Genomic DNA, 25,306 nt, shown 5'->3' on the forward strand with positions numbered 1-25,306 from the left:
TATGTTTACACTGGGGGTTATAGGCCCCAACTTCTACTGGCGCCAGTGGGTGCTTGCCACCCCTCAGACCCTAGCCCCGACTCCACCCTTGCCCCGGCCCTGCCTCCTCCCCTGAGCGCATCACATTCCTGCTCCTCCCCCCTCCCTCCAGAGTTTGCTACAGCTGTTTGGCGACCATAAGTGCTGGGAGGTAGGTAGAGAAGCGGGGATGCAGTGCGCTCAGAGGAGGAGGTGAGGCAGGGTGGGGAGCTTGGCTGCCAGTGGGTGCAGAGCACCCACTAATTTTTTCCCATCATTGCTCCAGCCCCAGAACACCCACGGAGTTGATGCCTATGTTGGGGGTAGCATGGTTGCTCCAAGATAGACCAGGCATCAGTTACTGGAGGAGTTCATTTCAAAGCCTCGGACCGCCCCGGAGAAGGTTCTGTCTCCTGCACGGACACACTTGATCCTTATTGTCGAGAATTCCATTGTACCAGAGGAGTGGAGTTGTCAGTCACGGTCCTGCAGTGCTAACCAGTCTGTTCATGGCCTAGGCCCAGGGTGGGGAGTGCTTTGAAGATCAGGACTGAGCCCAGTGCAAAGGGGATAGCCAGATTTCTGCTGTATTGTTTCCCCTCTAGTTCTGCTTCTGGCAGTCGCAGGAACGGGGGGAATAGGGAAGTTGCAGTTCAACATCTCCCATTTCCCACGGTGCGGGAACTGATGCATGAGGCCACCTGGCTGCTCCCCAAACTCTTCTAGCTGCTCCACTGAGAAACCACAACCTCTCCTTCTGCTGGCAGCCTGTGCCTGAACTCCCCAGCGGAGGGGACTTAGCCGTAGAACACGTTCTGCCCACCCCTGCCCCCTGCTTAACTGTACGGGAGAGGTGGGTGAGCAGCACGAACCTGGCTGCTGAGCATGGAGGCTGAGGAAGGAGTCTCTTGAGAGGCCTTTGAGGTCACCAGTAAATCTTTGAATCAGTCCTTTCATCAGCAGCTGTGATGGAGGTCGGAGGCGGAGTGCCGCTGGTGGGAGACCCCCACTGATGTGGATAGCTCTGAGTCACAAAGGGTGGCAAGGGTAATTTCTTGCCATCAAAGGTAACTCCTGCCCCTGTGCTGCAAGAGAGTTATTCAGCCAGTAGATGGGCCCACAGCCTCGGCATTTAGGTTCCTAAATCCTACTGGCATCAATGGGAGTTAGATGCCTAAATACCTTTGTGGATCTGGGCCAAGGGTGTTTTTCCCTTAAATAGGGTGTGTGAGTCCCGCTGTCACTAAAGTTCACGTTTTATCTTTCTCGACCCCTGTCATCCTTAAAGATCCCAAAGGGCTTTTCCAGAATCGCCTCACGCCCTGCTAATATGCAGCTGTTTCCAGGCTGGGACGCAGCTGCTTCTTAGAACAGCACACAGCAAGGCACCAGGAGAGGGAGAGAAGAAGAATGCTGTATCCATTTGAAACTGCAAGCAGGCTCTAGACAGGCAGGAGTGTGGACTCTACCAAGGACATCAGTTAATGATGAGAGTGGTAGCTAGGACTTCCTAGCACTTTGTATTCTCAAAGCCCCTTACAAACCTAATCTTGCAATGAGGGATAACAAGTCTCCATTTTACAGATGGTGAAATGAGTGGCCCAAGAGCTAGGACTGCAAGCCAGGGTTCCCTGCTCCCCGTCCTGTGCTCCATCCATTAGACCATGCTGCCTCGGTATAATTTCCCTCCACTCTTGTGACATGTGCCACCAGACCTTTAAAGCACACAAGTGATCATGGCTTGGGGCTTGTGTTACCTCTGAAAAGTGGCATCTCCTGCAACTTGGGGCATCTGGCCCAGTTCTTGAACCAGCCAGGCCTGTCTTTGCTTAGCCTGTGAGCTCTAGCCGCCAGAGGGGGGAATGGCTGCGTGCCACAGCTGGAGCCGTGAAGTTTGAGCTGTTTGATGGCTTACTTGACCCGATGAGTTCTGAGCTACTCAGATTGGAAGCGGCAGTGTGGATTCCAGTGGGTGTGCAGGAATCTAGCTGCCTAGTTAGGTCCTTGCGTTCTCATCAAGAACAGCATTTTGCTTCCTTTCCTGAGTCACGGGCATGAGTTAAAGAGCCGTGCGGAACCTTTGGTCAGTTACAACAATACCGTACAAATGCTTCTGTATCCCTCCCGCCATCTTTCTCTGGGCATGGCTGAGGGGGAAAGAAAGAGCCACCCAAGGAAGCTACAGGTTGGAAGGTTTCATGTGGGGGTGATCCATAACCCTGCTCCACAATGACCACCAGCAGCAGAAGCACTTTTCCTTTTAACCCTCTCATTCCCAGTGGGATGGGGTGATTGGCTGAGGATTCTGAAATGTGAGTCATCCCTGATCTCCTTGGGGTGGGGACTGTGTTTATGTTCTTTGTGCGTGCTGCATCTAGCGCAGTGGGATCCTGGTTCATGACTAGGGCTCCTACGATATACAGCTGATTATTAATTATAAGGATCTCTAATGACTGCAAGGCAGAAACTGCTCACGACCACGGGAGTTCTGTAGGTCCCCTGAAAGAGGTAAAGGGTTGGGGAGGGGATCGTCTTGCCAAGAACAAGAGCTTCTGGCTGAGTGAAGGGAGAAGGGCTTTGGAGCTGATATTTAAGATTTTAGTAGTGCTGGGGTTTTTCATTCTCTTGAAGGGTTAATTATTCCATGCTGTGGGTGGAGATTTGTAACTCCTTTCTAGTCACAAGTTCTCCCCAGTCGTCAGCCCATTACCAGACTTCTGAAAGTTGGAGGCACTCATCCCAGTTTTTTCGTCTGGCATCTGTCCGTCCCTGTCCGTGACTCAAGGCGGCTTGAATCCGGTTGGGCTAATTATCTCCTTGACAGCCCTCCCTTGTTGATCCGTATAGACATGCAGATGAGGCTGCAAAAGCTTCCATAACCCTTTGAGTCCTGCTGCGGTGTGCAGCCAAGAGCAGTCGCCCCAAAAATTTGCTTTGCTTTGGGTCTGGACTGGTCTTGTACTTGCCACAGACTCGGACTCTTGAACGCTGTCAGTAATTCTGAGCCTATCACTGCTAACTTGTTACATGAACTATGGTAATGTCTAGTGGGCCTGATCAATTTTGGCGCCCTGCTCTGTTAGGTGCTGCACAGTCTAAAAAGAAAAGACAGACCAAGGGTGGGAGAAAGGAAGTCTTATTTCCATTGAGACAGACCTGTGGCTCAGAGGCAGTTGCCCAGGCTCACCCAGGAAGTGTGTGGCATTTGCCAATTGGGCTCCAAAAGGCCTGGATCACTTGGTGATTGCCTGTTCTGTTTATTCCCTCTGGGGCACCTGGCATTGGCCAGTGTCGGAAGACAGGATATTGGATTAGATGGACCTTCAGTCTGACCCAGGATGGCCATTCTTATGTTCTTTCAAGCAAGATGGTGTCCCTAGCCTCTGTTTGCCAGAAGCTGGGAATGAGCAACAGGGCATGGGTCATTTGATGATTCCCTGTTCTGGATACTGAGCTAGATGGACCTTTGGTCTGACCCAGAATGGCCATTCTCATGTTCTGCAAATGTCCAGGGACTGGTTTTGTGTTGCTCTTCTCCCAGGGTTTATACCAGACAATTTAGGCAGCGTTTCACTCTTGATCAGACGTAGTAGCCCTTTGCGCTCCCTTTGGCCTGGTGTTACCGACATGTACCAAGTCTGAGATCTCAGATGCCCATTTCTGGCATGTAATCTTGTTGAACTCAGCTGCGTTCCTCGCAGGAGTAAGCATTTTCAGCCCTAGACAGTTCCCTGCTGCCAGAGAGGGCATGTGTCCAAGCCGTTCAGAACTGCCTTTACAAGCTCAGTGATTTAACATGGCCACATGGATGGGGCAAAAACTAGCCTCCTCTGAAACCCCCCACTCTGCCCACTTCCATTAATTTGCATAAGTAATCGATGTCTTGTTAACAGCTCATTACTGACACTGGAAACGTGGTAAAAACTTCCATTCAACATTGGGGAATTTTTTACAGGCAAATTATACTGATGGTGAAGGGAGAAATTGACCAGGTTTAAAATTACAGCCTGAAAAACAGCTGCCTTGGAAACCCACCCTGTGCTGAGCACCCATTTTTAGACCTGCAAATAAAGCAATCAAGAGGTTAATTCCCCCCGCCCCTCTGATGAAATCTCCCTTTTGCAGGATTTAATTTCATCCCTGAATCTTATTTGTTCTCCTTTCTTCATTGCCACACAAGCGTTTTACCAGTTTTGTCTCTCCTCCCTCGTAAAGCCTTGCCTTAGAATGCCAGATTCCTCCTTTGGCTAGACTGTCCGTGAGAGAAATATATTCTTTCCTATTAACGAGAGGCGATTGCAGACTTGAACCCCTCTACTGTATTTCTCTCTCTGCTGTTCTGAGCGCCTAATCTCTTCCTTGGGCTAACTTGTGTGGGAAAAGATTTACCCTTTCAGGAAGAAAGGGCTTTGAGAGTATCAAAGACTTCAGAGTGGAGGGGTTGAAAGTTCATTATTTGATATCTATAACTAGCACACACAACCCTTTAAAGGAATGTTGTCAAGGTAGAAATAATTGCCAGACAACTAGTGATTGAGTGCCCTAGTGTTTCTTGTTTTGTTTTGCACTCAACTTGAGGTGCCTTTAAAGGGATCTGAATCTTTCTGAGGCACCCAGTAGGTTCTAGACATTGGGATCCCTTTAAAGGTATCTGATGCTGACTGCTTAAAATTGCTAGTCACTCCTAGGGTGACCAGATGCCCTGATTTTATAGGAACAGTCCTGATATTTGGGGCTTTTTTTTTTTATATATATAGTCTCCTATTACCCCCACCCCCGGTCCCAATTTTTCACACTTGCTGTTTGGTCACCCTAGTCACTCCCCTCCCTTCCCCAATCTTGGCCAATTTGTTTAAAGTGCAAATCTGTTTGGCCAAGTGGTGCACAAACAGCATCTGATCCCTCATCTGATCTCCCCCCTCCCTTGGGTGTGTTTGCGTGAGATCTACTCGCTCGAATGCCAGGAACAGGTGGCTTTTCATTGTGACTGTCTTTCCTGCCTGCTAGCCCAGTGAACCAACCTAGCTCTGGGGCCTGGGTTCTCCTCCTGGTGCATCAGCAGCAGTTTGCCGAGCACAGTCATTCCACTTATGGCAGTGCAGCGGAAGAGCCCACGGAACCCATATCACTAGTGACAACATGCGAGCAGGAAAGACACCTGGGAGACATCTTCAAAAGCACCCACATCATTGGGGAGAGGGATAGCTCAGTGGTTTGAGCATTGGCCTGCTAAACCCAGGGTTGTGAGTTCAGTCCTTGAGGGGGCCATTTAGGGATCTGAGGCAAAAATCTGTCTGGGGATTGGTCCTGCTTTGAGTAGGGGGTTGGACTAGATGACCTCCTGAGGTCTCTTCCAACCCTGATAGTCTATGACTTAGGCACTTCAATTGCTTAAGTATTTTTGAAAAGTTCACTCCCGTCCCAATCCACTGGAGTCCAAGAGCCACTGTGAGTTTGCAGAGCTGGCAGCTTGGAGGAACGGGGCGACACGCCCCTCCAGATCGTTTTTACTAGCAAACTGACCTACATTGTAGACTTCAGGAACCCACCTTGCCACTGCCACTGAATTGCTTTTCAGAGTAGCTCTGTGCTTTATGGGCCTAAACTTCACCATCTCCTCCACCACATGCTGCCACTTACCCCCACAGCAAACTGGGTGTAAAGTTCTACCAGGGGTGTCAGAGTAAGGCTACATCTGTGCTCGCAACGCTGCAGCCGATGGCAGGCGTTTTCCATCTCTGTAGCAAATCCACCTCTCCGAGAGATGGGAACTGGGTCGACGGAAGGATTCTGTCCCACTGTTGGGAGATGCAAACTCCAGTGTGAATCTGTCTCTGTGCCAAAGGCTGTTGGGATTAGAGAGAATCTCGTTTAAAGCATTAAGGATAAAAAAAAAAAGTTTACTAATTTTTCAGCCCTCCCGGGAGCCAGCTGGATGCTATTTCTTTAGGCTTGGGTCTGTTTGCAGGTGCCGGAGCAGAAGGGGGACTCAAATGCCTTTGCCAAGGCAGCCCTGAATCTGCTGCTTACCAGCTTGCGAGAGCAGTTTGAGTTGCCAATGTGAAGCTAGCTATGAAATTTCATTGGCTGAGGCTGATGCATCGGAGGGAACTCCGCTGGCCTCTGCCTTCACAGCTGCTAAGGATCAGCACTTTGCTCTCGCTTTCCTCCTGGCCCGGCTCTTGGCATCTGGTTGGAACTCTAGGGAGTGAGTTTAGGGAGGGAGTGATTGCTGCAGGGGGACGTTGGTGTATGGGGTGAAGGAGGGCAGGTCAGTGGTGAGAGCATTAGTTTAGGCATTGGGCGCTAGCCTCATAAGATGCAGGGTTAATTCCCTGCTCTGCCACAGACTCTTAATATGACCTTGTCCAAGTCACTTAGTTCCTCTGTTGCCCATCTGCAAAATGGGACAATAGGTCTGCCGTCTCTTCTAGGGGATAAATACATGAAAGACTGTGAGGTGCTGAGCTACTGTGGTAATGGGGGGGCCATATCAGGATCATAGTTAGCTAGATCCTTACCTGTCTGCTGAACTCGAGCAGGACCCAAATGAGCCTCGTCATCTTGGTTTCTTGAACTGCCGTGTTAAGGAAGAGGCAGCTGCTCTCTGCTCTGTTTTGACAGAATGGGTGCCTGAGCCAGATGCTGCTGCAGTCCTCAGCTGTGCAGACTCTGGGTACCCCCGTCCCATTGCTTAGATGGCGGCTCGCCCCCTGGAGTGCTGCATAGGACTCTTCCTTAGTGGAGAATCTGGTCCTACCCCCACCGAGTCTCTCTTCCCAACTCCCAACTTACTAGGGGTTTGGTCTGCTTGCAGCTCCCTTGGCATCCCCGCAGGCCTGCACAAGATTGGCCTTAGGAGCTCCAGGCAGGATCAATCTCTCTGCCTCACCTCTAACATCTCCTGCAGCTGTCCTTTGCCTGCGTACAGCTCCTGCAGAGGGGACCCATCCCCTCACTCTTCAGCCTGCTGAATCCCTCCCTCCATCCTTTTACCTGCTGACGTCCCTGGCTAATTTAGAATGCTGCTCAGCCCACAAACGCAAGTGCTGTTACCATGCCTATAGTGAAGATACTTCAAATCTAGGCTGTGATGTTATCAGCTAAAAATTACTGTACTTTTGTGTGTGTGTGTGTGTGTGTGTGTGTGTGTGTGTGTGTGTGTGTGTGTGTGTGTGTGTGTGTGTGTGTGTGTGTGTGTGTGTAATTGCTTTATTAAATCTCTCTGGATATTAGCAGCCCAGGTCAGTGGAATGAATGAAAGCATCTGAATGCTTTCTGTGGTTTGAGCCTTTTGTGCTAATGTGTTTCATTGGGACAGATTCCCAGAGCCAAGTGGCTAGCAAAGATCTTTGCTTGGAGGAGCTGGGCAGCATATATAGGGTGAATAATGTGACCTTCGCCTCTCTTGTTTGCATAGGGACACAGGGATTGCCATTTTGGATCAGACCTATGGTCCAGCTAGTCCAATGTCCTGTCTCTGATGTTGGCCAGCACCAGATGCTTCATAGGAAGGTGCAAGAGACCCTCTCCTCTCTCAGTAGGCAGATGGGTAACTTGCCTTCCCTGAAGCTCCTCCCAAACCCCAGCAGAGATTTGGTTTAAACCCTGAAGCATGTGGTTTGACTCTGTTAGCAATAACCATTCTAACTGTGGATATTCTCATTATCCACACAAACATTCAGTCCTTCTTTGAATTTTGCTAAATTCTTGGCCTTCGTGATGTCCTGTGGCAGTGAGTTCCACAGGCTAATTTCACAGAGTGAAAACTAATTTTTCCAGTATGAACTGGCCACCTTGTCAATTTTGTTGAATAATCGCCTTGTTCTTTTGTGTACTTTTCTCATGTCCCCTCTGGCTCGTGGTGATCTGGGCGCTGCTTGAACTGCAAAGAGACTATGTCCCTTGGGATTTTCCTTGATGATGATCATGTCTCCTCTTATTTCTTGCAAACCATCCCAGTTGTTTCATTCTCTCTTCCTATGAGAGTTTTCCTAGGATCCTCTGGGTGGATGTGAGTTTCACAGTTGGCTCAAGACGGGTCCCAAGGAGGATTGTGGGGGGCTGATAGCACAGAGGTAGCTTGTACACAAAGCTGGGATGAGGGATAGGAACCCAGTGGCTGGACAATGTGCTACTAGCGCTGACTGAAGCTACCCCGGGTGGCTGGCGGCTGGAATGTAGCAACACTGCTGGCGAGGGACAGGCAGCCGATTCTGAGCCCGGTTAATTGATGTAACACCACTGATCTAGACAGTGCTACTTAGGATTTATGTTAACCTGCTTGAGCTCTGAATCTGGCCCACCCATTCTTACTCTGGATTGACACCGCCTAGCTGTTTGGGGTCTGAACCTGGCCGTTTGACTCTTGCGTTGCTTGCAGATGGTGTGGATGGACGGTTTAATCAGCAGTGGTTTATAGCTCTGCGTGTAAAACAAGGAGCACAGCAGAAATGAATTGTGCCCCTGGAGATTGGCTCCCAACCCACCCACCTGCCCTGCTGCAACTGCGGTGATGGGGGTCACACACAGTCAGATGCACTGTCCTCTGTGGCAGGTTGATGCTTTTCTGTGCAGTGTCCCCTACTGGCTGCCTTCAAAGGTGGGCCCCCACCCTAGGTGGGCCATTTCTTCAGCTGTGGCAGGACAGTTAATCGGTATCTCTAACCACTGTATATAGATTAGCTTGATATAAGCGGCTCTGTTCAGACCTCTGCCTACAGAGAACAATTTGCCTTGGCTGAGATGGAGGCAAAGATGGAGAGCATGGTCTCATGCCCCCGATACTAATATGGCAGGGTGGGAGAGTGCTTCCCCCACCAAGTGTTTTGTCCTGTGGGGTTGGGTTGTGCTGTCAGGAGCCTCTCTGCCTGGGCTTGGTGCTGCATTGTTATGCCATGTCATTGTGAATTGATGCAACCCCCACGGCAAGTTGCACAACGCTGGTTGTGCAATGTTACAACACCCAAAATAATAAGAGCCATAGACAGCTTTCGCCCACAGATATCCAAAGTGCTTTATGGGTGTTCACCCACAGGCCTTGCAACCGTGTGTCAGTATAGGCACAGACGGGGGGTGAGGGGAAGTGATTTGACCAAGGGTTACCCACCAAGTCAGTGCCAGAGCTGGGAATATGACCAGGAATCCTGGCTCCCTTCCTCCTGCTCTACCCACTGTCACACGCTGCCTTTTGGTGAACTGTGAGTGACACACCTTTGGACTCTGGGATCGAGGTTGAGCTGACTGCAGTGCTATGGAGGAATTCCCTCTGCTTCCAAAACACAGGCCTGCTGCTGTCCTTGGTCTATCCGTGAGATGCTGTCTGCTGCAGGAGAGTGTGTTCAGTGACTGGCCCGCTGTTTGAAGAACCAGTAATGAGATAGCACCTCTGTCTCGCTTCCTTTACCCTCTCAGGGGGGAGATGCAGCAATTCTCTGCCCCGACAGTGCTACAGGGGACAGGAACCCTGAATGCAAGGGCAACTACCGGGGAGTTTCAGGGAACTGAGTGCAGTGGCCCCAGCTGGACGCTATGCTGTGGGAAACCTTGCTGGTAGAGGAAGTCTGTGTGTGGTTAGGGTGCCCGGCTGTCAGCTGGAAGACCTGGGTTCAAGCCCCGGTTCTGGAACCAATCTAGGGCAAGTCACTTCCTCTGTCTGTGGCTCTGTGCAAAGCGTGATCAGAGTGGAGGGCTTGAGAAAGGTGCCACGGGGTCTGTAATGAGCCTGCCGAGGCATCCCCATGTTAGCCTGTGGCCGTCACAGGGCTCTCCACGAGCACAGCCCCTCCTGCAGCCAGCATCAGGCTGTGATACAGAGGGAAGAATGCCTCCTGCTGAATCCCACCCTGCCGCCTGCTGCACCTGGCTACTCCCGGGAAAGTTTCCCCATCCAAGCGCTGATCCTGTTGGACATAATTGAGCCAGCCAGGGGAGGGATATGGCCATGTGAGAAGCTGGATGCTGTGGGAGAGAATGCCAAGTCGCCACTCGAGCATATGGGGCAAAGGGGTTTAAACGTTAAACATTTGTAGGTAGCCCTCTTGCTTATGATGGGCTGAGCCGGTCCCTTGGATCCGGCCTACCCAGAACTTTGGGGGAAGTTCTGCTCAGGGTCCACGCTATCTACATGAGTGCAGCCACTCAAGCGCCATATGTGTCCCTCTGTCCCTTCATGTGTCCATGACCCTGGACCTCCGAGGAGCAACCAGCCTTGCATGCCACAGAGGGCAGGCTTGCTGGTGTTGAGTGCGAGTGGTACCTGCAGCCTTGCCCAGGTACAATAGGCTGAAACATTTGCCTGCTTTGCAGAAGCCCTGTGTTTTTTCAGAGAGGGTAAAGCTTGTGCCAGCTGTAATGGGGCTTTAGGAGCTAAAGAGGGGACATTGGTCAACGCATGCTCTTTCTTTGCCTCTCATTCCAAAGGGAGAGGGGGCTTTTCAGCTGCCGGCATATTGTGAACCGCTACTAGAGAAAGGGAATAGCTTTCTGTTTGTGAGGTCATTATTGATTGTGGGGGGGAGGGTGAAGCTCTGCCCCCAAGACACAGCGCCCACTGACCCATTCACTTCCATCCATTTTCACTGTTATTGCCCTACAGCCTTTCTCATTCTAATGAGAGCCTCCAGAGAGGCTGGTTAATGGTAAACTCCCTGGTCAGTACTCAGATCCTTTGGGAACACAAAGGGCTATGCAGCTGGCCAAGGAGGAACCTAAGGATTGCCACAGTGGCTCAGACCTGCGTTCACCTGTTATCTGGTGTCTTGTCTCTGACAGGGGCCAGCACCAGCTGCTTCAGAGAAAGGTGAAAGAGATTCTGCACCAGGCAGTGAAGGGACTGCCTGCCTGTAGGGAAGGTTCTTCCTGACACCTAGTAGTTAGAACTTGGTTTATACCCTGAGGCATGGGGGTTTATAGCCCTTCCAGATTAGTTGGTTCTGTTTAATCCATGCTGTTGTAACTGAGGATGCTCTTGTCATCCTTATAAATGCCCAATTCTTTTAAGGACCCTGTTAAGCTCTTGCCCTCCGTAAGCTCATGTGGCATTGAGTTCCGCAGGTGTACTAGGCAATGTTTGCATGGATCCTGGTCCTTTTAAAATGAATGGGTTTTCAGTGCACGTGGCTCAGTGGAAGGGTAGATTTTCCATCCAAGCAAGAACTGCTTATCCTTTAGTCTGATCAGTTCTGATCTGGGAGGGGCAAAGATCTTTGGTCTTGGCATACATTCAGGCACTCAGTGCAGGCAGAGGGGGAAATGCAGTTTGGAGAGTCTTGAAACATGCATGGCCTTCCCCTGTAATAAAGGCAAGGGCTAACCTTCTTGGGGTGAGACCAAATCATCAGTGGTTAGAGACAAGCCCTCGGTACCAACACCCCCGAAACTTTGGCAAAGCAGGGGTATGGCAGATTCCAGATTTGAATTTCACAGCATTCTCCTAACCCTGTAATAGACTGTTCTGAACCCCTTAGATCTTCATGCCGTCAAATGTAGGGGCACTTGCAATCCAGATTTTGCTCCATGTCTTCAGGGTCCTCTTATGTTGTAGGGTCTCTCAGGTGCACTGTCTCATGCAAAGCAAAGGGGCCGCTAGCAGATATGTGATATTATTTAAATTACCATAGTACTTAGGAGTCCCAGTTGTGGACCAGAGCCCCAGTGTTCCAGGTGCTGTACAAACACAATCCCTCTAACTATAATAGATTTGCCTCTATAGACGTGCAGACTCACTCCTGCAGCGCCTGCTGCTGGTCTCTCAGGGAATGAGCTCATTCCAGCTCCGGAGCACCCTCTGCAGGCCGGTGATCCACCTGTCCTCTGGCCCCCATATCCCTCCCTGGACCTGGTGCCCTTTTACATGGGGTGCTGCCCTCTGGCAGTAACACCTCAGTCTTAGGGTCTCCCCTCACTGGGGAACCCCCACTCACTATTCCCACCTCACCTCAGTATACGGCTACTGCCAGTCATTGTCTGGCCCCACGCCCTGGGGCAGACTGCAGTATCAGCCACTCATCACTGGCAAGGAGGGTTTGGATCTGCTGCCCAGGCCTACCCCTGGGCTGCCCTCTGCAACCCCCAGTACCTTTTAGCCCAATGCTGGGCACCAGCCTGGGGCTTTCCAGGTTGGAGCGCCCCAGCTCCTCTGCCCTTTCCCCAGCCCTGCTCCACTCAGGTACCCTATGTCTAGCTCCCAGCAGCCAGGCCCATCTCCCTCTACAGGCAGAGGGAAACTCACTGACTGCCCCTGGCTTCACATGACCAGGGAGAGGAGGTTGGCCGATGGAGACTCCGGTGACTGTGGGGCTTGTTTCCGGTCCATGGTCCGTTCGCATATCCGGGCGGAGTTCCTCTGGGTGGCGTCCACTGGCTCACTTGACGCCTTCGAGGAGCAGTGGGCGCTGTCTGGGGTTCTCTGCTCGGTGTCCCCGTCAGGCTCCCTTCTTATGACCCTCTGACCACACTCCCGTCCCTGTTGTTTTATTAGTTGTCCCCCGTAATCAGTGGGCTTCTGTGGTCCTGTGGGTCCTCCCCTTAGGCTGGGGGGGGATCCCGCCCCTGGGGGGGGATCCCGCCCACTTCCCGGAAACCCAATAGATGCCCCTGGCTTCTCTGCCTTTACAGGGCCAGCTGAGTCTGTTTGGGGCATGGCCCCAGCTGCAGTCACTTTCCCCAATCAGCCCAGCCTAAAAGCTGCTTTCTCCAGCCACAGCCCCCTCCCCGAGCTGTTTTTACCCCTTCAAGGCAGGAGTGGGCTTCCGCCCGCTCAGTTCCCAGAAACCCAATAGGTACAGCCTCCCATTTGGTTCAGTTGGAATTGCACCTGCATGTGCAAAAGATACATATAAGCTTGTGTTCTGTTGACTGCAGATGGTATTGCTGCAGAGTTCAACCTGAAACCGATTCCTTCAGCTCTATCAAGGACGATACAAGCCTGGGCAAATATTATGAGTCTGGGCATGTTGTTTTTGCCTATGCATTTTTTTTAATACAATGCAATGTATTTAACATCTGTTGTTTATACAGAACCACCAGTGCACAGAATTACTTATGCACAGTGGGTAGGAACAATACAGCATTCTCTGAATTGGGCATTATGTTGATGCATGCAAATTCACACAAAATAGGTGCTGTCTGGGTGCTCCTAGGAAGTTCCAGCTGCAGCCTTCTGCCTGGGTGTGGGCCCAGAACCGATCCCCCTGACCCAAACACCCACAAACCTTGCATCTAGATCTGAGCTGGTAATAGTCGGCCTCCATGCCTATAACAGGTTGAACAAGTACCCAGGATCTGGACTTTCCAGTGCTTTGAGGAAGATCTGCAGTCACCCTTGTAGGCTCAATGGCCTCTCTTGTTTGGAGACCTGCTGTGGGTAGCGTGGTGGTTGGGTCTGTGTCCCCAGCATGCTTGACTCAGCCTGTCTGCTTCTGCTCCGCCCGCCAAAGCTCTGAGCCGAATGCTGCAGAAATGGCAGCTTTTCATGAAAACCCTTTGACTTCCCATGTGGTTTTGATCTCCATGCATGAACCCTCCCCAGGTTTCTGGCCAGCCCTGGGCTGATATCTGTGTCAGTAGTGGCACCTAAAAAGTTTTGTGTGGCTTTTGAGGGTTTGAATGATGAAACTTTCACCAAGCCCTCGCCTAAATTCAATCCTTGTGCGTGTCCAGAGGCACCAGCACGCCAAGCACGTGCTTGGGGTGGCAAGCTGCGGGGGGCACTCTGCTTGTCGCCGTGATGGCGGCATGCAGGTTGCCTGTGGCGGCATGCCTGCGCAGGGTCCGCTGGTCCCGTGGCTTTGGCGGACCTCCTGCAGGCGTGCCGCCAAATCCGCAGGACCAGGGACCTCCCACAGGCAAGCTGCCGCCAACAGCCTACCTGCAGTGCTTGGGGCGGCAAAATACCTAGAGCTGCCCCTGTGCTTAATGAGGAAGTTACCTTTACTGATGGGAGAGCTTTTCCCATTGCCGTAGATACTCCACTTCCCTGAGAGGCAGTGCTCAGAGCACTGGGGCCAGGTATGTAGAACTGTCGCTCAGCGACGGCGTTATTCCAAAAGAAGCTGGTAGTGCAGACCAAGCCTAAGCGACTTGCCCGAGAAAGCTGAGCCTCTGGTGTCCTGATTCCCAGACCAGTGTCTTGGTTGCCAAGCTGGCCTACCTGTCTGGGAAGGGTGATTTAAAGGCCCACTCTGGGTGCCTTCACTTGTAGGAATCTGTTCTGGAGTCGTTGAGTGAATGGGTTGCGTGCACTGTGGGGAGTGACTCTGGTGATAGGAGCTGGTGGCTGATTAAAACGAACTCTGTGGGAGGGGGTGGTTTGGGGGACTCCTTTTCCCCAGGGCCCTATGCATGTTAGGACTCAGAGTGTCTTGAGGGGCCGGTGAAGCAGAGTCCCAGTTGTCGCAAAGTTCAGTGGAACTAAAAATGCCCGCCCTGGCTCAGTGCCCTTTTCTGTTCTTTGTGTGGCTGGGCATGAACTGGAACTGTCTGGTGCCCAGGCCAGCCGATCTCTCGCCCGTGCTCTGATGGCTTCACGCTGCTGCAGCGTCGCACTTACATGGGGTCTTTTATCCTTGGCTTCTCGAAGCCCTTTACTAGGCCCACGATTAATATCTCTGACCTTCCTTTGCGTGAGTCTTGGGATGACCTTAGTCTGTTCAAAGACGTCTGCAGCTTAAATCTGAGCTAGGGTTGCTGTCCATAGTAGTAAATCGTCGGCGGTGAATGCCGTCTCCCCCCTCCCCCTTTGCTCGAGGCATGGTAGACAGGGAGTGGCTCTGAAGGAGGAGGGGTTAGTACTAGACCCACTTCCCTCCCAGACTCCTGAGTTGTATCCGCAGCTCGGGAAGGGAAGTGTATCTACCAGTTAGAGCAGGGGGCTAGGATGCAGCAGTCCTGGATTCTCCTCCTGGAATGGAAGAGGTATTAGGGCCGGGGTCGGCAGCCTTTCAGAAGTGGTGCACCAAGTCTTCATTTATTCACTTGAATTTAAGATTTCGCGTGCCAGTAAAACATTTTAACGTTTTTAGAAGGTCTCTTTTTATAAATCTATTATATATTACTGAACTAGTGTTGTATGTAAAGTAAATAAGGTTTTTAAAATGTTTATGGAGCTTCATTTAAAATTAAATTAAAATGCAGAGCCCCCTAGACTGGTGGCCAGGACTGGGGCAGTGTGAGTGCCACTGAAAATCAGCTCACGTGCCGCCTTTGGCACGTGTGCCATATGTTGCCTATCCCTGTACTAGGGCGTTATAGTGGAGGAGGGGAGACAGAGTCAGGACTTCAGGGTTCTGTCTCCCCTGCTCTAACCACTGGAACCTCCCCCATCCCAAAGCTGAGAATAGTACCCAGGAGTCCTGACTCTCAGCTGTCCTATGCTAAACCCCAGAAAACGCTCTTGATAACCAGCTCTCTGGAGTGCAGGGAACAGATAATACCCTGTTGAAGGCTGACATTTCTAATGTAAAGGGCCTTTCATCCTAAACTCTCAGCTTGCCATCAAACTTCACAAGGCTACAGGGATGGCGTCAGTTACCAGCAAAATGTAGCCACCCACTTACTGGGGCAGCGCGGTCTAGCGCTTAGAGCAGATGACTGCTTCAGGACTCCTGGATTCTACTCCTGACTCTGGAGTGGTATCTAGTGATTAGTGTGAGGGGAACTGGGAGTTAGGTCTCCTGGTTTCTATTCCTAGTTATGCCACTCACCTTCCTACTCAGGCAAAGTCACTTCTCTGTGCGTCAGTGTTCCTCATCTGTTGGGTCTGTTGTAAAGCGAGGTGTTTATCAAGTGCTTTGAGACTGTTCAGTGGACTTATTCTCCTGGTTCATTGCCTGCTATCATATTGGCCACGGGACAGAAGTGAAGACTAAAGTCTCTACTTCATCCGTTTTCAACTTCCCAGCTCACCCAGGGAAAATCCCCTCTGTTCCAGAAACAGCTGCACATTCTCCCCAGGCTCAGAACTTCTCAGTGCCTCTGCTGCTTCCTCTGTTTGGCTCACTGTAAAATGATGATGTTCCAGAAACCTATCGTTTCTAATGGTAGCAGCGAAGGGGGAGCAGGATTTCCACAAACTGATGTTCACAGGTATAGCTGGCATACTGTCTAATGGAGAAAATACAAGCCCAGGGTAATCAGCGAATGGCCTGCGGAACCTTACAGTGCTCCTCAGACATTTGTAGATTAAGCCTGCAAGGGACCTTTAGAGCATCTAGTCTGGCTGTCTAGATAACACAGGCCACATCTGGTTATCGCTGTACTGAGCCCAGTAACTTGTGCTTGGCCAAAGCAAACCCTCTAATAAGGCACAGGCTTAAGACGGAGAATCCACCACTTCCCTTGGTAGAGTGTTCCACTGTTAGAAATTGTGCCTTATTTCTAATTTGGTTGGCTTCAATTTCCAGCCAGTGCTGCTTGTTCTGCCTTTCGCTTTTACATTAAAGAGCCCTTTTACACTTGGTATTTTTTTGCCAACTGAGGTACTTATACACGTAAGTCACCGCTTGATCTTCTTCTTTATTAGCTAAACAGATTGGGCTCTCTGAGTCTCCCACTGTAGGGCATTTTCTCCAGTCATCAGATCATTTTTGTGGCTCTTCTCTGCACCCTCTCCAGTTTTCCAACTTCCTTTTGAAAATATGGCCCCTGGAACTTGTCACAGTTTGCCAGTATTGCTCAATGGTTTGAAGCCAGCCAGGGTGGCCAGCGGGAGGAATATGTTCCCATCAGAGGCCTGTGTGAAATGAATTTGATGGGTCAAGTTTCACCCAGAGTCCAAGGACTGAGTGAGAGCCGTGGACACTAAACTCCTTTTGTGATCTTGGGTCAGAGGTGAGGCTTGTTGGCTGGCCAGGCTGCCAGAATCTTACGCACACACACTCCCCTACGACTGCCTGGGAGGTACCAGTTCTGTTGATATGTAGGAGGACTGAGTTTCCAGGACAGTTGATCTTGTAAATTTCATGAGTGCAAAATTCCTATCCAGTTACATTTGTTTTTGTTTTTTAAACCCTCTTCCCTTCTCACGCACCCATTAGCGCCATTCCAGGAACCTATCAGCTCCGGAAATGTGCTATAAACACCCAATGCGCTGCTATCGTAGATATCAGCCAGAGCTGTCAGCAAGGGATCCCAGGGGTGGTTTCTGGAATTGGCCCCTTAGGCTATGTATGTACTGCAATTAGACATCCATGGCTGGCCCAGGTCAGCTGACTCAGCTAAGGGGCTATTTAATTGCCCTGTAGTCATTTGGGACTGGGGTGAACCCTCCCATCTCACAGGGTCCTAGAGCCATGGCTCCAGCCGGAGCCTAATCATTTACAGGGCATCAACCCTTTGGTGTCTCAGTTTCCACCAGCTGCTCCCCAGTTGCCAGCACTGGCGCTGCGGGTAGAAGGATACGCTGGGCCAGATTCACCTCCGGTCGCTCCAGTAACTTGAGTTCAAGCTCCGGTTTCTGGGTCCAAACGTCCTCACGATTCCAGGGTGGCTTTGGCCCCATGTAGCGGTAAGTAGAGCCTCCAACACCCTCCAAAGTGGCCATGGCTGGAGTCTAGCTTGCGGAGACATAGCGGGGGTTCCCCTGGAATTGTGTTGGTGTCTACAAAGTAGGCAGTGATCTAGAGCTTTTATGAAGTCTCCATAGGCCTTTGTTGTTGCCACAGTGGTGGTGGGGCCACAGGGATGCCATTTTCCAAGATGGCAGATAGGAAGATGAGACTGTTTTCCGCCAGGACACGGGGTGTGAGGGATTCAGCATCTCCCAGAAAGTGGCTGACAGCGGCTGAAAGAGGGAAATGGCCTGTCCAGCTGGAGGATGCACATTCCCTTAGCTTGCAAAGCTTCTGTGGAGCCCAGAGTGGGAATTAAAGTACAGCTGACATTCACCACCCTAGGGGTGAATTCCTGCCTCGTCCCCAGGCCTCTGTGGGTCAGGGAAGGGTAAATTCACTTCCTTGAACCAGGGGGACCTGCTCTGAAAGTCCTGGAGGCCTAAGGCAGAGAGGGTCACTACAAGGAATGGGGGATACCAGAGGCTTAGCCACCCATTGCTTTGCATTTACAAGGGTCTTCAGGTAACCTGGTGTCAGCTCTGAAGCATTAGCGGCGTTGGGCCATTAGCAGCCATAACACTTAGCAAGCCTACCCATCCCGGCTGTAGATTTAAAGGTGCTAATGTGTCTGATCAGGGCGTAATGGTAATTAAACCCGGCTAATATTGTTTCTGTAACCTAGCAAAGAGGATGAACTTTCCATAGCCACATGCGGGCTACAAGGCAGTGTACATGGAGACATTCTGGGGATGAAGTCATTGGGTGCAGAGTCGATTCCCCCCACAGTCCCAGTGCAGTCTGTGTCATGCAGCGGGTTTGTACAGGACTTGGGCAGCTTTTATTCTGCTGCCCTGTAATCTGGGGGTCTGAATGGAATCTGCAGTCATTGGTATCCACAGTTGCCTAGGTGAGAGGCAGCGTATCCTAGTGGGTAGGGCACTGGGCTGACAGTCGAGGTGCAAATTCTGGCTCAGTCGCTAATTCATTGTGTGACCTTGGGCATGTCACTTCCCTCATTTGTGCCTCAGTTTCCCCCATCTTTACATTTTGAGTAATGATACTGACCCGCCTTCGAGGTCTATGGATGAAAAGCCTTGTGGAAGGACGACGTAGATACTCCATTTTTATTGTTTTTAATCATTTTGATGGACAATATCAATGTGTATTTTAAAGCATTTTTTTCTGTTATCATGTCATATTTTCCCCGTTGCTCAAAGTTATGGGTTTTAAATATTTTTTAACATTTTTATTTTTATCTGTTTTAAACGTTCATGGTTGTGGGAAATTACGGGACGGTGCGAGGTCAGACATGAATTATTTAATGACAGTTGAGGTTCAGATTCAAAAAGTTAAAGCTTTATAGTTGTCAAAACACAAATTGTCAACATCCCATGTCAGAATGTACAAAGCAAATAGTCTGAAATCAGACGGAGTCCTCGCCTTCCTTTACCTCTTTTGCACATTTTGATTGTTATCGATAGGAATATTTTGTCATGGGTATATGTGTGCACGGGGAAATAGATGTTTACCAACATTTATTGATAACGATCAAGTCCTTCCAAGCCTAACTGAGTGTGGGGAGGAGGAGGAGAGATGAAGCAAAATTGTCCACAGTGCAAGCCCCTTTGTACAGCACCTAGTGCAGTGGGGTCCGAGTCCGTGACTGGGGCCTCTAGATGCCATGGTGGTGCAAATAAATAATAAAGTGTGGCTGGTTCAAAACAGGGTATATAATACAGAAGCTCCTGGCTCTCAGACATGTGATCAGTCCACTGGGCCACACTACCCCTTAGTGAGTTGCATTTCAAGCTCTTTTTGGGCATGGGAACCTGTCATTTTCATGTGTAAATTCCCAGCACTCTCTAAACCATATATTAAAACCTTTTAATTAAAAAAAAATTAATTAGAGAGCTCTATGGATTAAAAAAGTGCTAGACAGAAGGGCCAAATATTACGGGCATTTATATACCACACTGATGAGTCGGGTGTGAATGGCTAGATAACTGTTGTTATCAAGTCTGCTGTGGATTGCAGAAGGGTAAATCCAGAGTGACCCTGCTGGACTGGATGTTATCAGACAGGAATGAGGTCAGGATCAGGCCTTCTAAATTTTGTTCTTGGTTACCTAGAGTTGGATGGAGGGGTGCTATGTTGCCTAGTGGTTAGAGCACTGGACTGGGACTTGAGCAACCTGGGTTTTAATTGCAGCTTTACCCTGGCCTGCATGTGACCTTGGACATGCACTGCCCCATGCCTCAGTTTCCCCATCTGTAAAATAGAGACCACGATACTGACCTCTGTTGTAAAGTGCTTTGAGATCTACTGATGGAATGTGCTATAGAAGAGCTGGGGATGATGATTATTACGCTGTTGTAAATCTGGAGTGACTCCAGTGAAGTGGATAACGTTACACCAATATTAGTGAGACTAGAATCAGATCTTATAAACAAGGTCTCTGACACTGATGTCACTGGAGTCAGTATTTGGTTCATTGCTTTTCTGGGGTTCTTTAAACTACCTCTGGCTGTTGGGATGAGCACAGAAGGAGTTATGCTTTCCTGCTGCTTCTCTGCAGCGGTGTAAATCCAGAGTAACTTCGGTGGAGTTAGCCAGGTGTAAAACTGATTTAAGCAGGTGCCCACCCTCGCTGAGCCAGATCCTCAGCTGGTTCAAATGAAGGCAAGCTCTTTAGAAATCTGCGACAGCTGCCGGACTGTCTCTTGTAGTTGGCTCAGGCAGGGAGGGAGCGAGAGAGCTGCCTGGTGCTTCGTGTGACCTGAAAGAAGTTGATACGGTCGAATCGCTAGCAGAAAAACCACATCCCTCTCTTCCTCCTCCTCTCCACACGCACGCGTGCGCGTACATACACACACACACGGTGAAGCCTGCGAGGATTGGCTTGCCCGCCCCCTCGCTGAGGCGGGCAGGGGAGTGGGCATGCATATCACGTCCACAGTGTTTGTTTCTTGGGGGTGGGGGGGGAAAGCGAGCCGGAGCTCAGTGGTATGATAATGACTCTAGCGTCTGGCAGAAAGGAAAAAAAGCCCCTGAATGCACCAGGGTGTCTGTAACCAAGCTTAAAGGAGAATGATGCAAGATGGCTGCCTGGTAGTGGTGGATTCTCGCTGGAACTGACGAGGGCTGGGGGGTGGATTTTTGTGTGGGGGTGGGCGATCGGTGGCAAGCTGAGAGAGGAAAGAGAATTAAAAGCAGAACAAGGTAAATATAGGCTCTGCATTGTGTTTTGTTTCAATGGCTTTAAATGTGAGAGTTGCCCTCCCCAGTCCAAGGGAATTTGATAGGGTTTTTCAAATAGACAGCGTGTTTAAATAATACACAACATGCCCCCCTCCTTTTTCCATGCAATTCCCTTGGTAGCAGGAGGACTGTGATAGCTGGTGTTGCCAGGATCGGCTTGGCCTGAACTGCATTTTATTCTGATTTTTTTTTTTTTAATTCCCCTTGCAGGTGGAAATAAGGGACAATAAAGAAGGTGGGACGCAGGAGCAAGTGCTGGCGACAAAGGTATCTTTTTTTTTTTCTTGCTTAAAGGTCGAGGACAAAGCCTGGAAGGGAATCTGTGGTGGGGGTTGGAATTGGCCAAGCACTAGAGATAGTGAAGCATGTGTTGCGGTATTTAAAAACCCAGGCATCTCCAGCTTTACCCCTGCTGAATTGCAGATGCTTCTTCATCCAGGCATTTGGAGTTATTATTTTAAGCTGTGGTGTTTTTGCAGGGGGGGAAGGAATCACTGTTTTTCAGCATCTCCTCTCCTCTTGTGGTGCAGAAGCAAAAATAAATAAATATCACCACAATCTCCTCTTCCCCCTTGTCTTTACAGGGGAGCGACAGCCTCTCCCCTCTCTCCCCTAGATCTTCTGAGTCCGGTGCAATTAACAAGAGAGACTAGAGTGCCCCACTTTGAAGCAGGCATGACATCACCCTGATGTAACCATGATGACGGCACCTGTCATACCTTACTAGGGTGGACCCGGAGAGTCTGTCTGAGCTGCCGTGACCCAACTTGGTTTCTCTGCGTCTGGGGAAAAACATCATTACGAAGTGGAGGGAGAAGGCAAGGTTTCTTAGGTTTTGTCAATTGAGGTTTAAGACCGGTTTCCACTTCGTGTTATGCTCATGTCAACCCGGCTGAAATCAATGGGATTCCTCTAGATTTAGACCTGGTCATGTACTCTGCTGCAGATCTGATGCCTGTGCCTTGGGAAAATTCCCAGGAGTAGCTCACCATAGGGGTTGCTATGGGGACAAAGTTTAGAGCGTGGCACTGCAGTTTGTCTCAACACTAATGCTCCAGGAATATGAGATGAGGAAGAGGGAGTCTAAGAAAAAAGGAAGAGGGAAGGTGAGCGAGCTGATTTCATTAGCGGTTCAGGAGCGTTACCTTGCAGGGACTGAGGCTGGGTCTGCACTGGAAAATTAGGTTGGTTTAACTTCATCGGTCAGGGGGGTGAAAAATCCACACCCCTGAGTGGCGTTGTTAAGCTGACCTACGGCCCTCTGTAGACTGTGTGAAATTTGACAGAAGAAGTCTTCCTTTGACCTAGCTACCGCCTCTTGGGGAGGTGGGTTACTTATACCATCTGGAGAACCCTTGCTGTTGGCGTATATAGTGTTTACACTGAAGCTTTACAGAGGCTCGACCAATGTGGCTCCGTTACTGTGTTTTCGCCAGTCTCTGATTTTTATTTTTATTTTTAAAGTGTCCCAAGTGATGGGGTTTCCATCATTCCTCTGGGGAGGCCACTCCACAGATCTTGCCGATAGGAAAGTTTCCTGATATTCAGTCTGTGCTTTAGAAATAACGGGCAAGATCCTCCGCTGGTGTGAACCATTTTAGCTGCATTAACATTGATGAAAGTACACTTTTGACACTAGCTAAGGGCCAGTCATTGCTAATTTTGTTCTCTGATTGCATTTCCCTTCCTCAGCTGTGTTGCACCCAGGAGCCAAGGGAGAGGAGCTGGATATGTATATCCTGGCTATTTCTAGGGCCACTTTCACCTTAGACTATGGTGTCTAAGGGCAAAGCAGCTCAAAAGAGGCGGTAAGGGGATACTGATTAAAGTTGGAGCTTCCAGCAGCACTGGGCATGTTCCTAGCATGCCCTATGTCTTGTGTTCTCACAATATAAAATATTGCCATTTGGAGCTGGTGGCCTTTGGTGCACTGGGGTAAGTGAGAGCCCACGGTGCCTAGCAATGGGGAATCTGCCTACAGTTTGTTACATCAGCACAAGATCCAAGCCTGGCCCTCAGGCTCCTTGAGGTGAAGTGCTGAGCACCTACAATTCCGTGGTTGCTGCAGATGCCCGGCGCCTTTGGAAATTAGGCCGGTGGTTATGGTAGCTTCCCTTATACCCATTTGTAAATGACAACCATCTCTGTCCTGTGCCGAGAGGAAATGTAATGCTTGGAAATGCTACCACTCCTGGTCGTGTAACTGGAGTGATGCTTTGCAATTTTAAGCAAGGTTGTCCCCGGGGTCCTGATGGAGGGGATCCATGATCCATAACCTGCTTGCTTCTGTTAGCTGCGACCTAGCAAACAATGTGTCAGGTCCTCCTGCTTGATTTCCACTGGGCCTCATTCGGTTCTTAGATTGGTGGCTATGCAGGCGTTGCGCCATTGACATCAGAGGGTGAGATTTTTTTGTAATTCAAAAGCAGCTAAGTGGGTTAGGAGCACACGTCCCATTGGGTTTTCGTGGGTCTTGTGCTCCTAATTCACTTTGGCTGGTTTTGAAAATCCCATCCAACGGTGTGAGTGAGTGTCAGCGTCAATGGAGCTGTGCCAGTTTATGCTGGCTGAATGTCTGGCGCCTTGGATACATGCACATTTTGCAGGTTCAGCCTCCTGCCAACCAGGTGAGCCGGAGGTTACATCAGGACTCTGCCAGGGAAGGTACCAAATGGAGCAGCTGTTGTCATGCTAGCTTGGTAAACAAACAAGTCCTGACTGGAGTGCTAAGTCTTTGGTGTCACCTAATTAGCAGTGATGATGTTTGTTTGCTTTACCAATGTGGATCCTTTATTACAGGTAATTAGGGAAAGGTCAGGCCAGAGGGGGCGGTTTGCATTTAGAGTGGGGAGGATGGGGAACAAAAAAACCCTGGCCTGCTGCTTGACCTCTTCCTTTCTTTTGTTTTTGGTGTGAAATACCACAGCTACAAGGGCAGATATTGTAGCAGCAGGGTTACAAAGGGTGGGAAAGCAGGAAAATGAGATTTCTCCGTCCCCAGATTCAACCCCTTAACTTGCATTAACCAGATGAAATTCACCTCTCCCCCTCGCCAAGTCAGCTTCGATGGAGTTTTGGGGAGTGCAGAATGGAATCCATCCCAGCTGGTGGGCACAGCGGCCAGATCCTTCCCGTTCCAGCTCTTGCGAAGGGAGTGGTGATGAATGGACCATTCCAGCCATGGCTCCCACGTCCCTTCCACCTCTCCCTCCCCTGTGCTGTGCTCTCCAGAGCTGTAATGAAGCCCCATTCTGCAACAGGGCACAGCCTCCCTTCTCAATCACCAGCCCTTGGGCAACGGAAACGCCCCAGCCACACCGCACTGGAGTCCTCAGTGGGGTGGGTTCCATGCACTTTAGGTCTCAGCTGGGGTAACCACCTCCCTGGACGGTTTGGCACGGTTCAGTGGCACCATGTGTCTTTGCTCAGGATAAATCCATGCCTGGACTAACAGGGTGCTGGGCGGGTCGGTACTGAGGTTCATTGACAGGGTTGGGATGGAAGGCCTGGAACTGGAATGGTAGGAGGGAGGCTGATGGTTAGAACAGAGGGGCATTAACGTTAGCAGAAATGCGTGGGGTGGCCAGGAACTGGAATAGCTGAGAAGGGAGGAGATTGAAGGGCATGGGCAGAGCTATATATACGCAGGACTGCGGGTCAGGATCGGGGCTGCGTCTGGCACAGCAGAGAGACCTTCTATCAGGTGCCTCGGGAGAGGTGGAGATGGTTTGCACAGCACTTGCCTGCTCTGACGTAGACCAGCGCCCTGGAAGTCCCTTGCTTCTGCACACCCTAAGTTCACTCCCAAATCTTAAAAACATATTTATACCCGTCTGTGACATTCATCTTATTTGTGCTTTGAGTTCACTGGAAGAGACTTGACCAATGGCGTGTTATTGGAAAAGAGCCTTGCTGTTTCACTGTGCTCTGACCCAAGTGAAGTTGAAATCAAATGTGAAGAGGCTGGAGATGGGAAAGTCTGGGTCTAATCAGCTCATCTATATTCCCTACTGATCGATGCTTGTATGAATGGTGGAACAGAGCCCTCCCCACCAAAGTTCAGCCATTGCTGCAGATCAGATGAGCTGGCTCCACCGGAAATGCTGTAACCAGGAAGGGATCTTTCCAAAATTGCCATTTCGCCCATCACCAGCATTGTTGGGAACCCAAGAAGGATGCTTAGCAGATGCCATTTCGGCACGGAAGAAGATTGGCTGTATTGATTCCCAGTGTGCTGTCAGCATTGTTTTCTGAAAGGTATTCAGAATGAGACCTTGAGCAGAGACAATACTGCATTTTTGTTTGTTTAATCTAAAATGGCAGTTCTGTTTGTTTATTTAAATTGTACAAGTGTACCTTCTGCAGATCCATTCAGCTGCATCCCTTTAGTAGTAGTATTTCCTTTTTAAAATGAGACTTTGCTCTGAAATCAACAAGCTGGGAAATGTTCACCACTGAGATCTCAATTTCCAAAGCAG

At 50.1% G+C, this 25,306-nt stretch overlaps 1 protein-coding gene across 7 annotated transcripts in view; it reads left to right on the forward strand.

The window, feature by feature from the left end:
- The window catches only part of TET3 (tet methylcytosine dioxygenase 3), a 183,039-nt gene that overhangs the window by 25,316 nt on the left and 132,417 nt on the right, over window positions 1-25,306 (forward strand). For 3 of the 7 annotated variants that reach the window (XM_075062730.1, XM_032774179.2, XM_075062729.1), the window contains one exon: window positions 21,039-21,095. In XM_075062730.1, coding sequence (XP_074918831.1) covers window positions 21,039-21,095 — 57 coding nt within the window. Of the gene's footprint in view, window positions 1-20,432; window positions 20,790-21,038; window positions 21,096-21,307; window positions 21,647-25,306 lie in introns of those variants that run through there. The other 4 variants (XM_075062731.1, XM_075062734.1, XM_075062733.1 and 1 more) reach the window with 4 other exon arrangements.

Source organism: Chelonoidis abingdonii, chromosome 2 (genome assembly GCF_003597395.2).
Source record: "Chelonoidis abingdonii isolate Lonesome George chromosome 2, CheloAbing_2.0, whole genome shotgun sequence".
Taxonomy (NCBI): domain Eukaryota; kingdom Metazoa; phylum Chordata; order Testudines; family Testudinidae; genus Chelonoidis; species Chelonoidis abingdonii.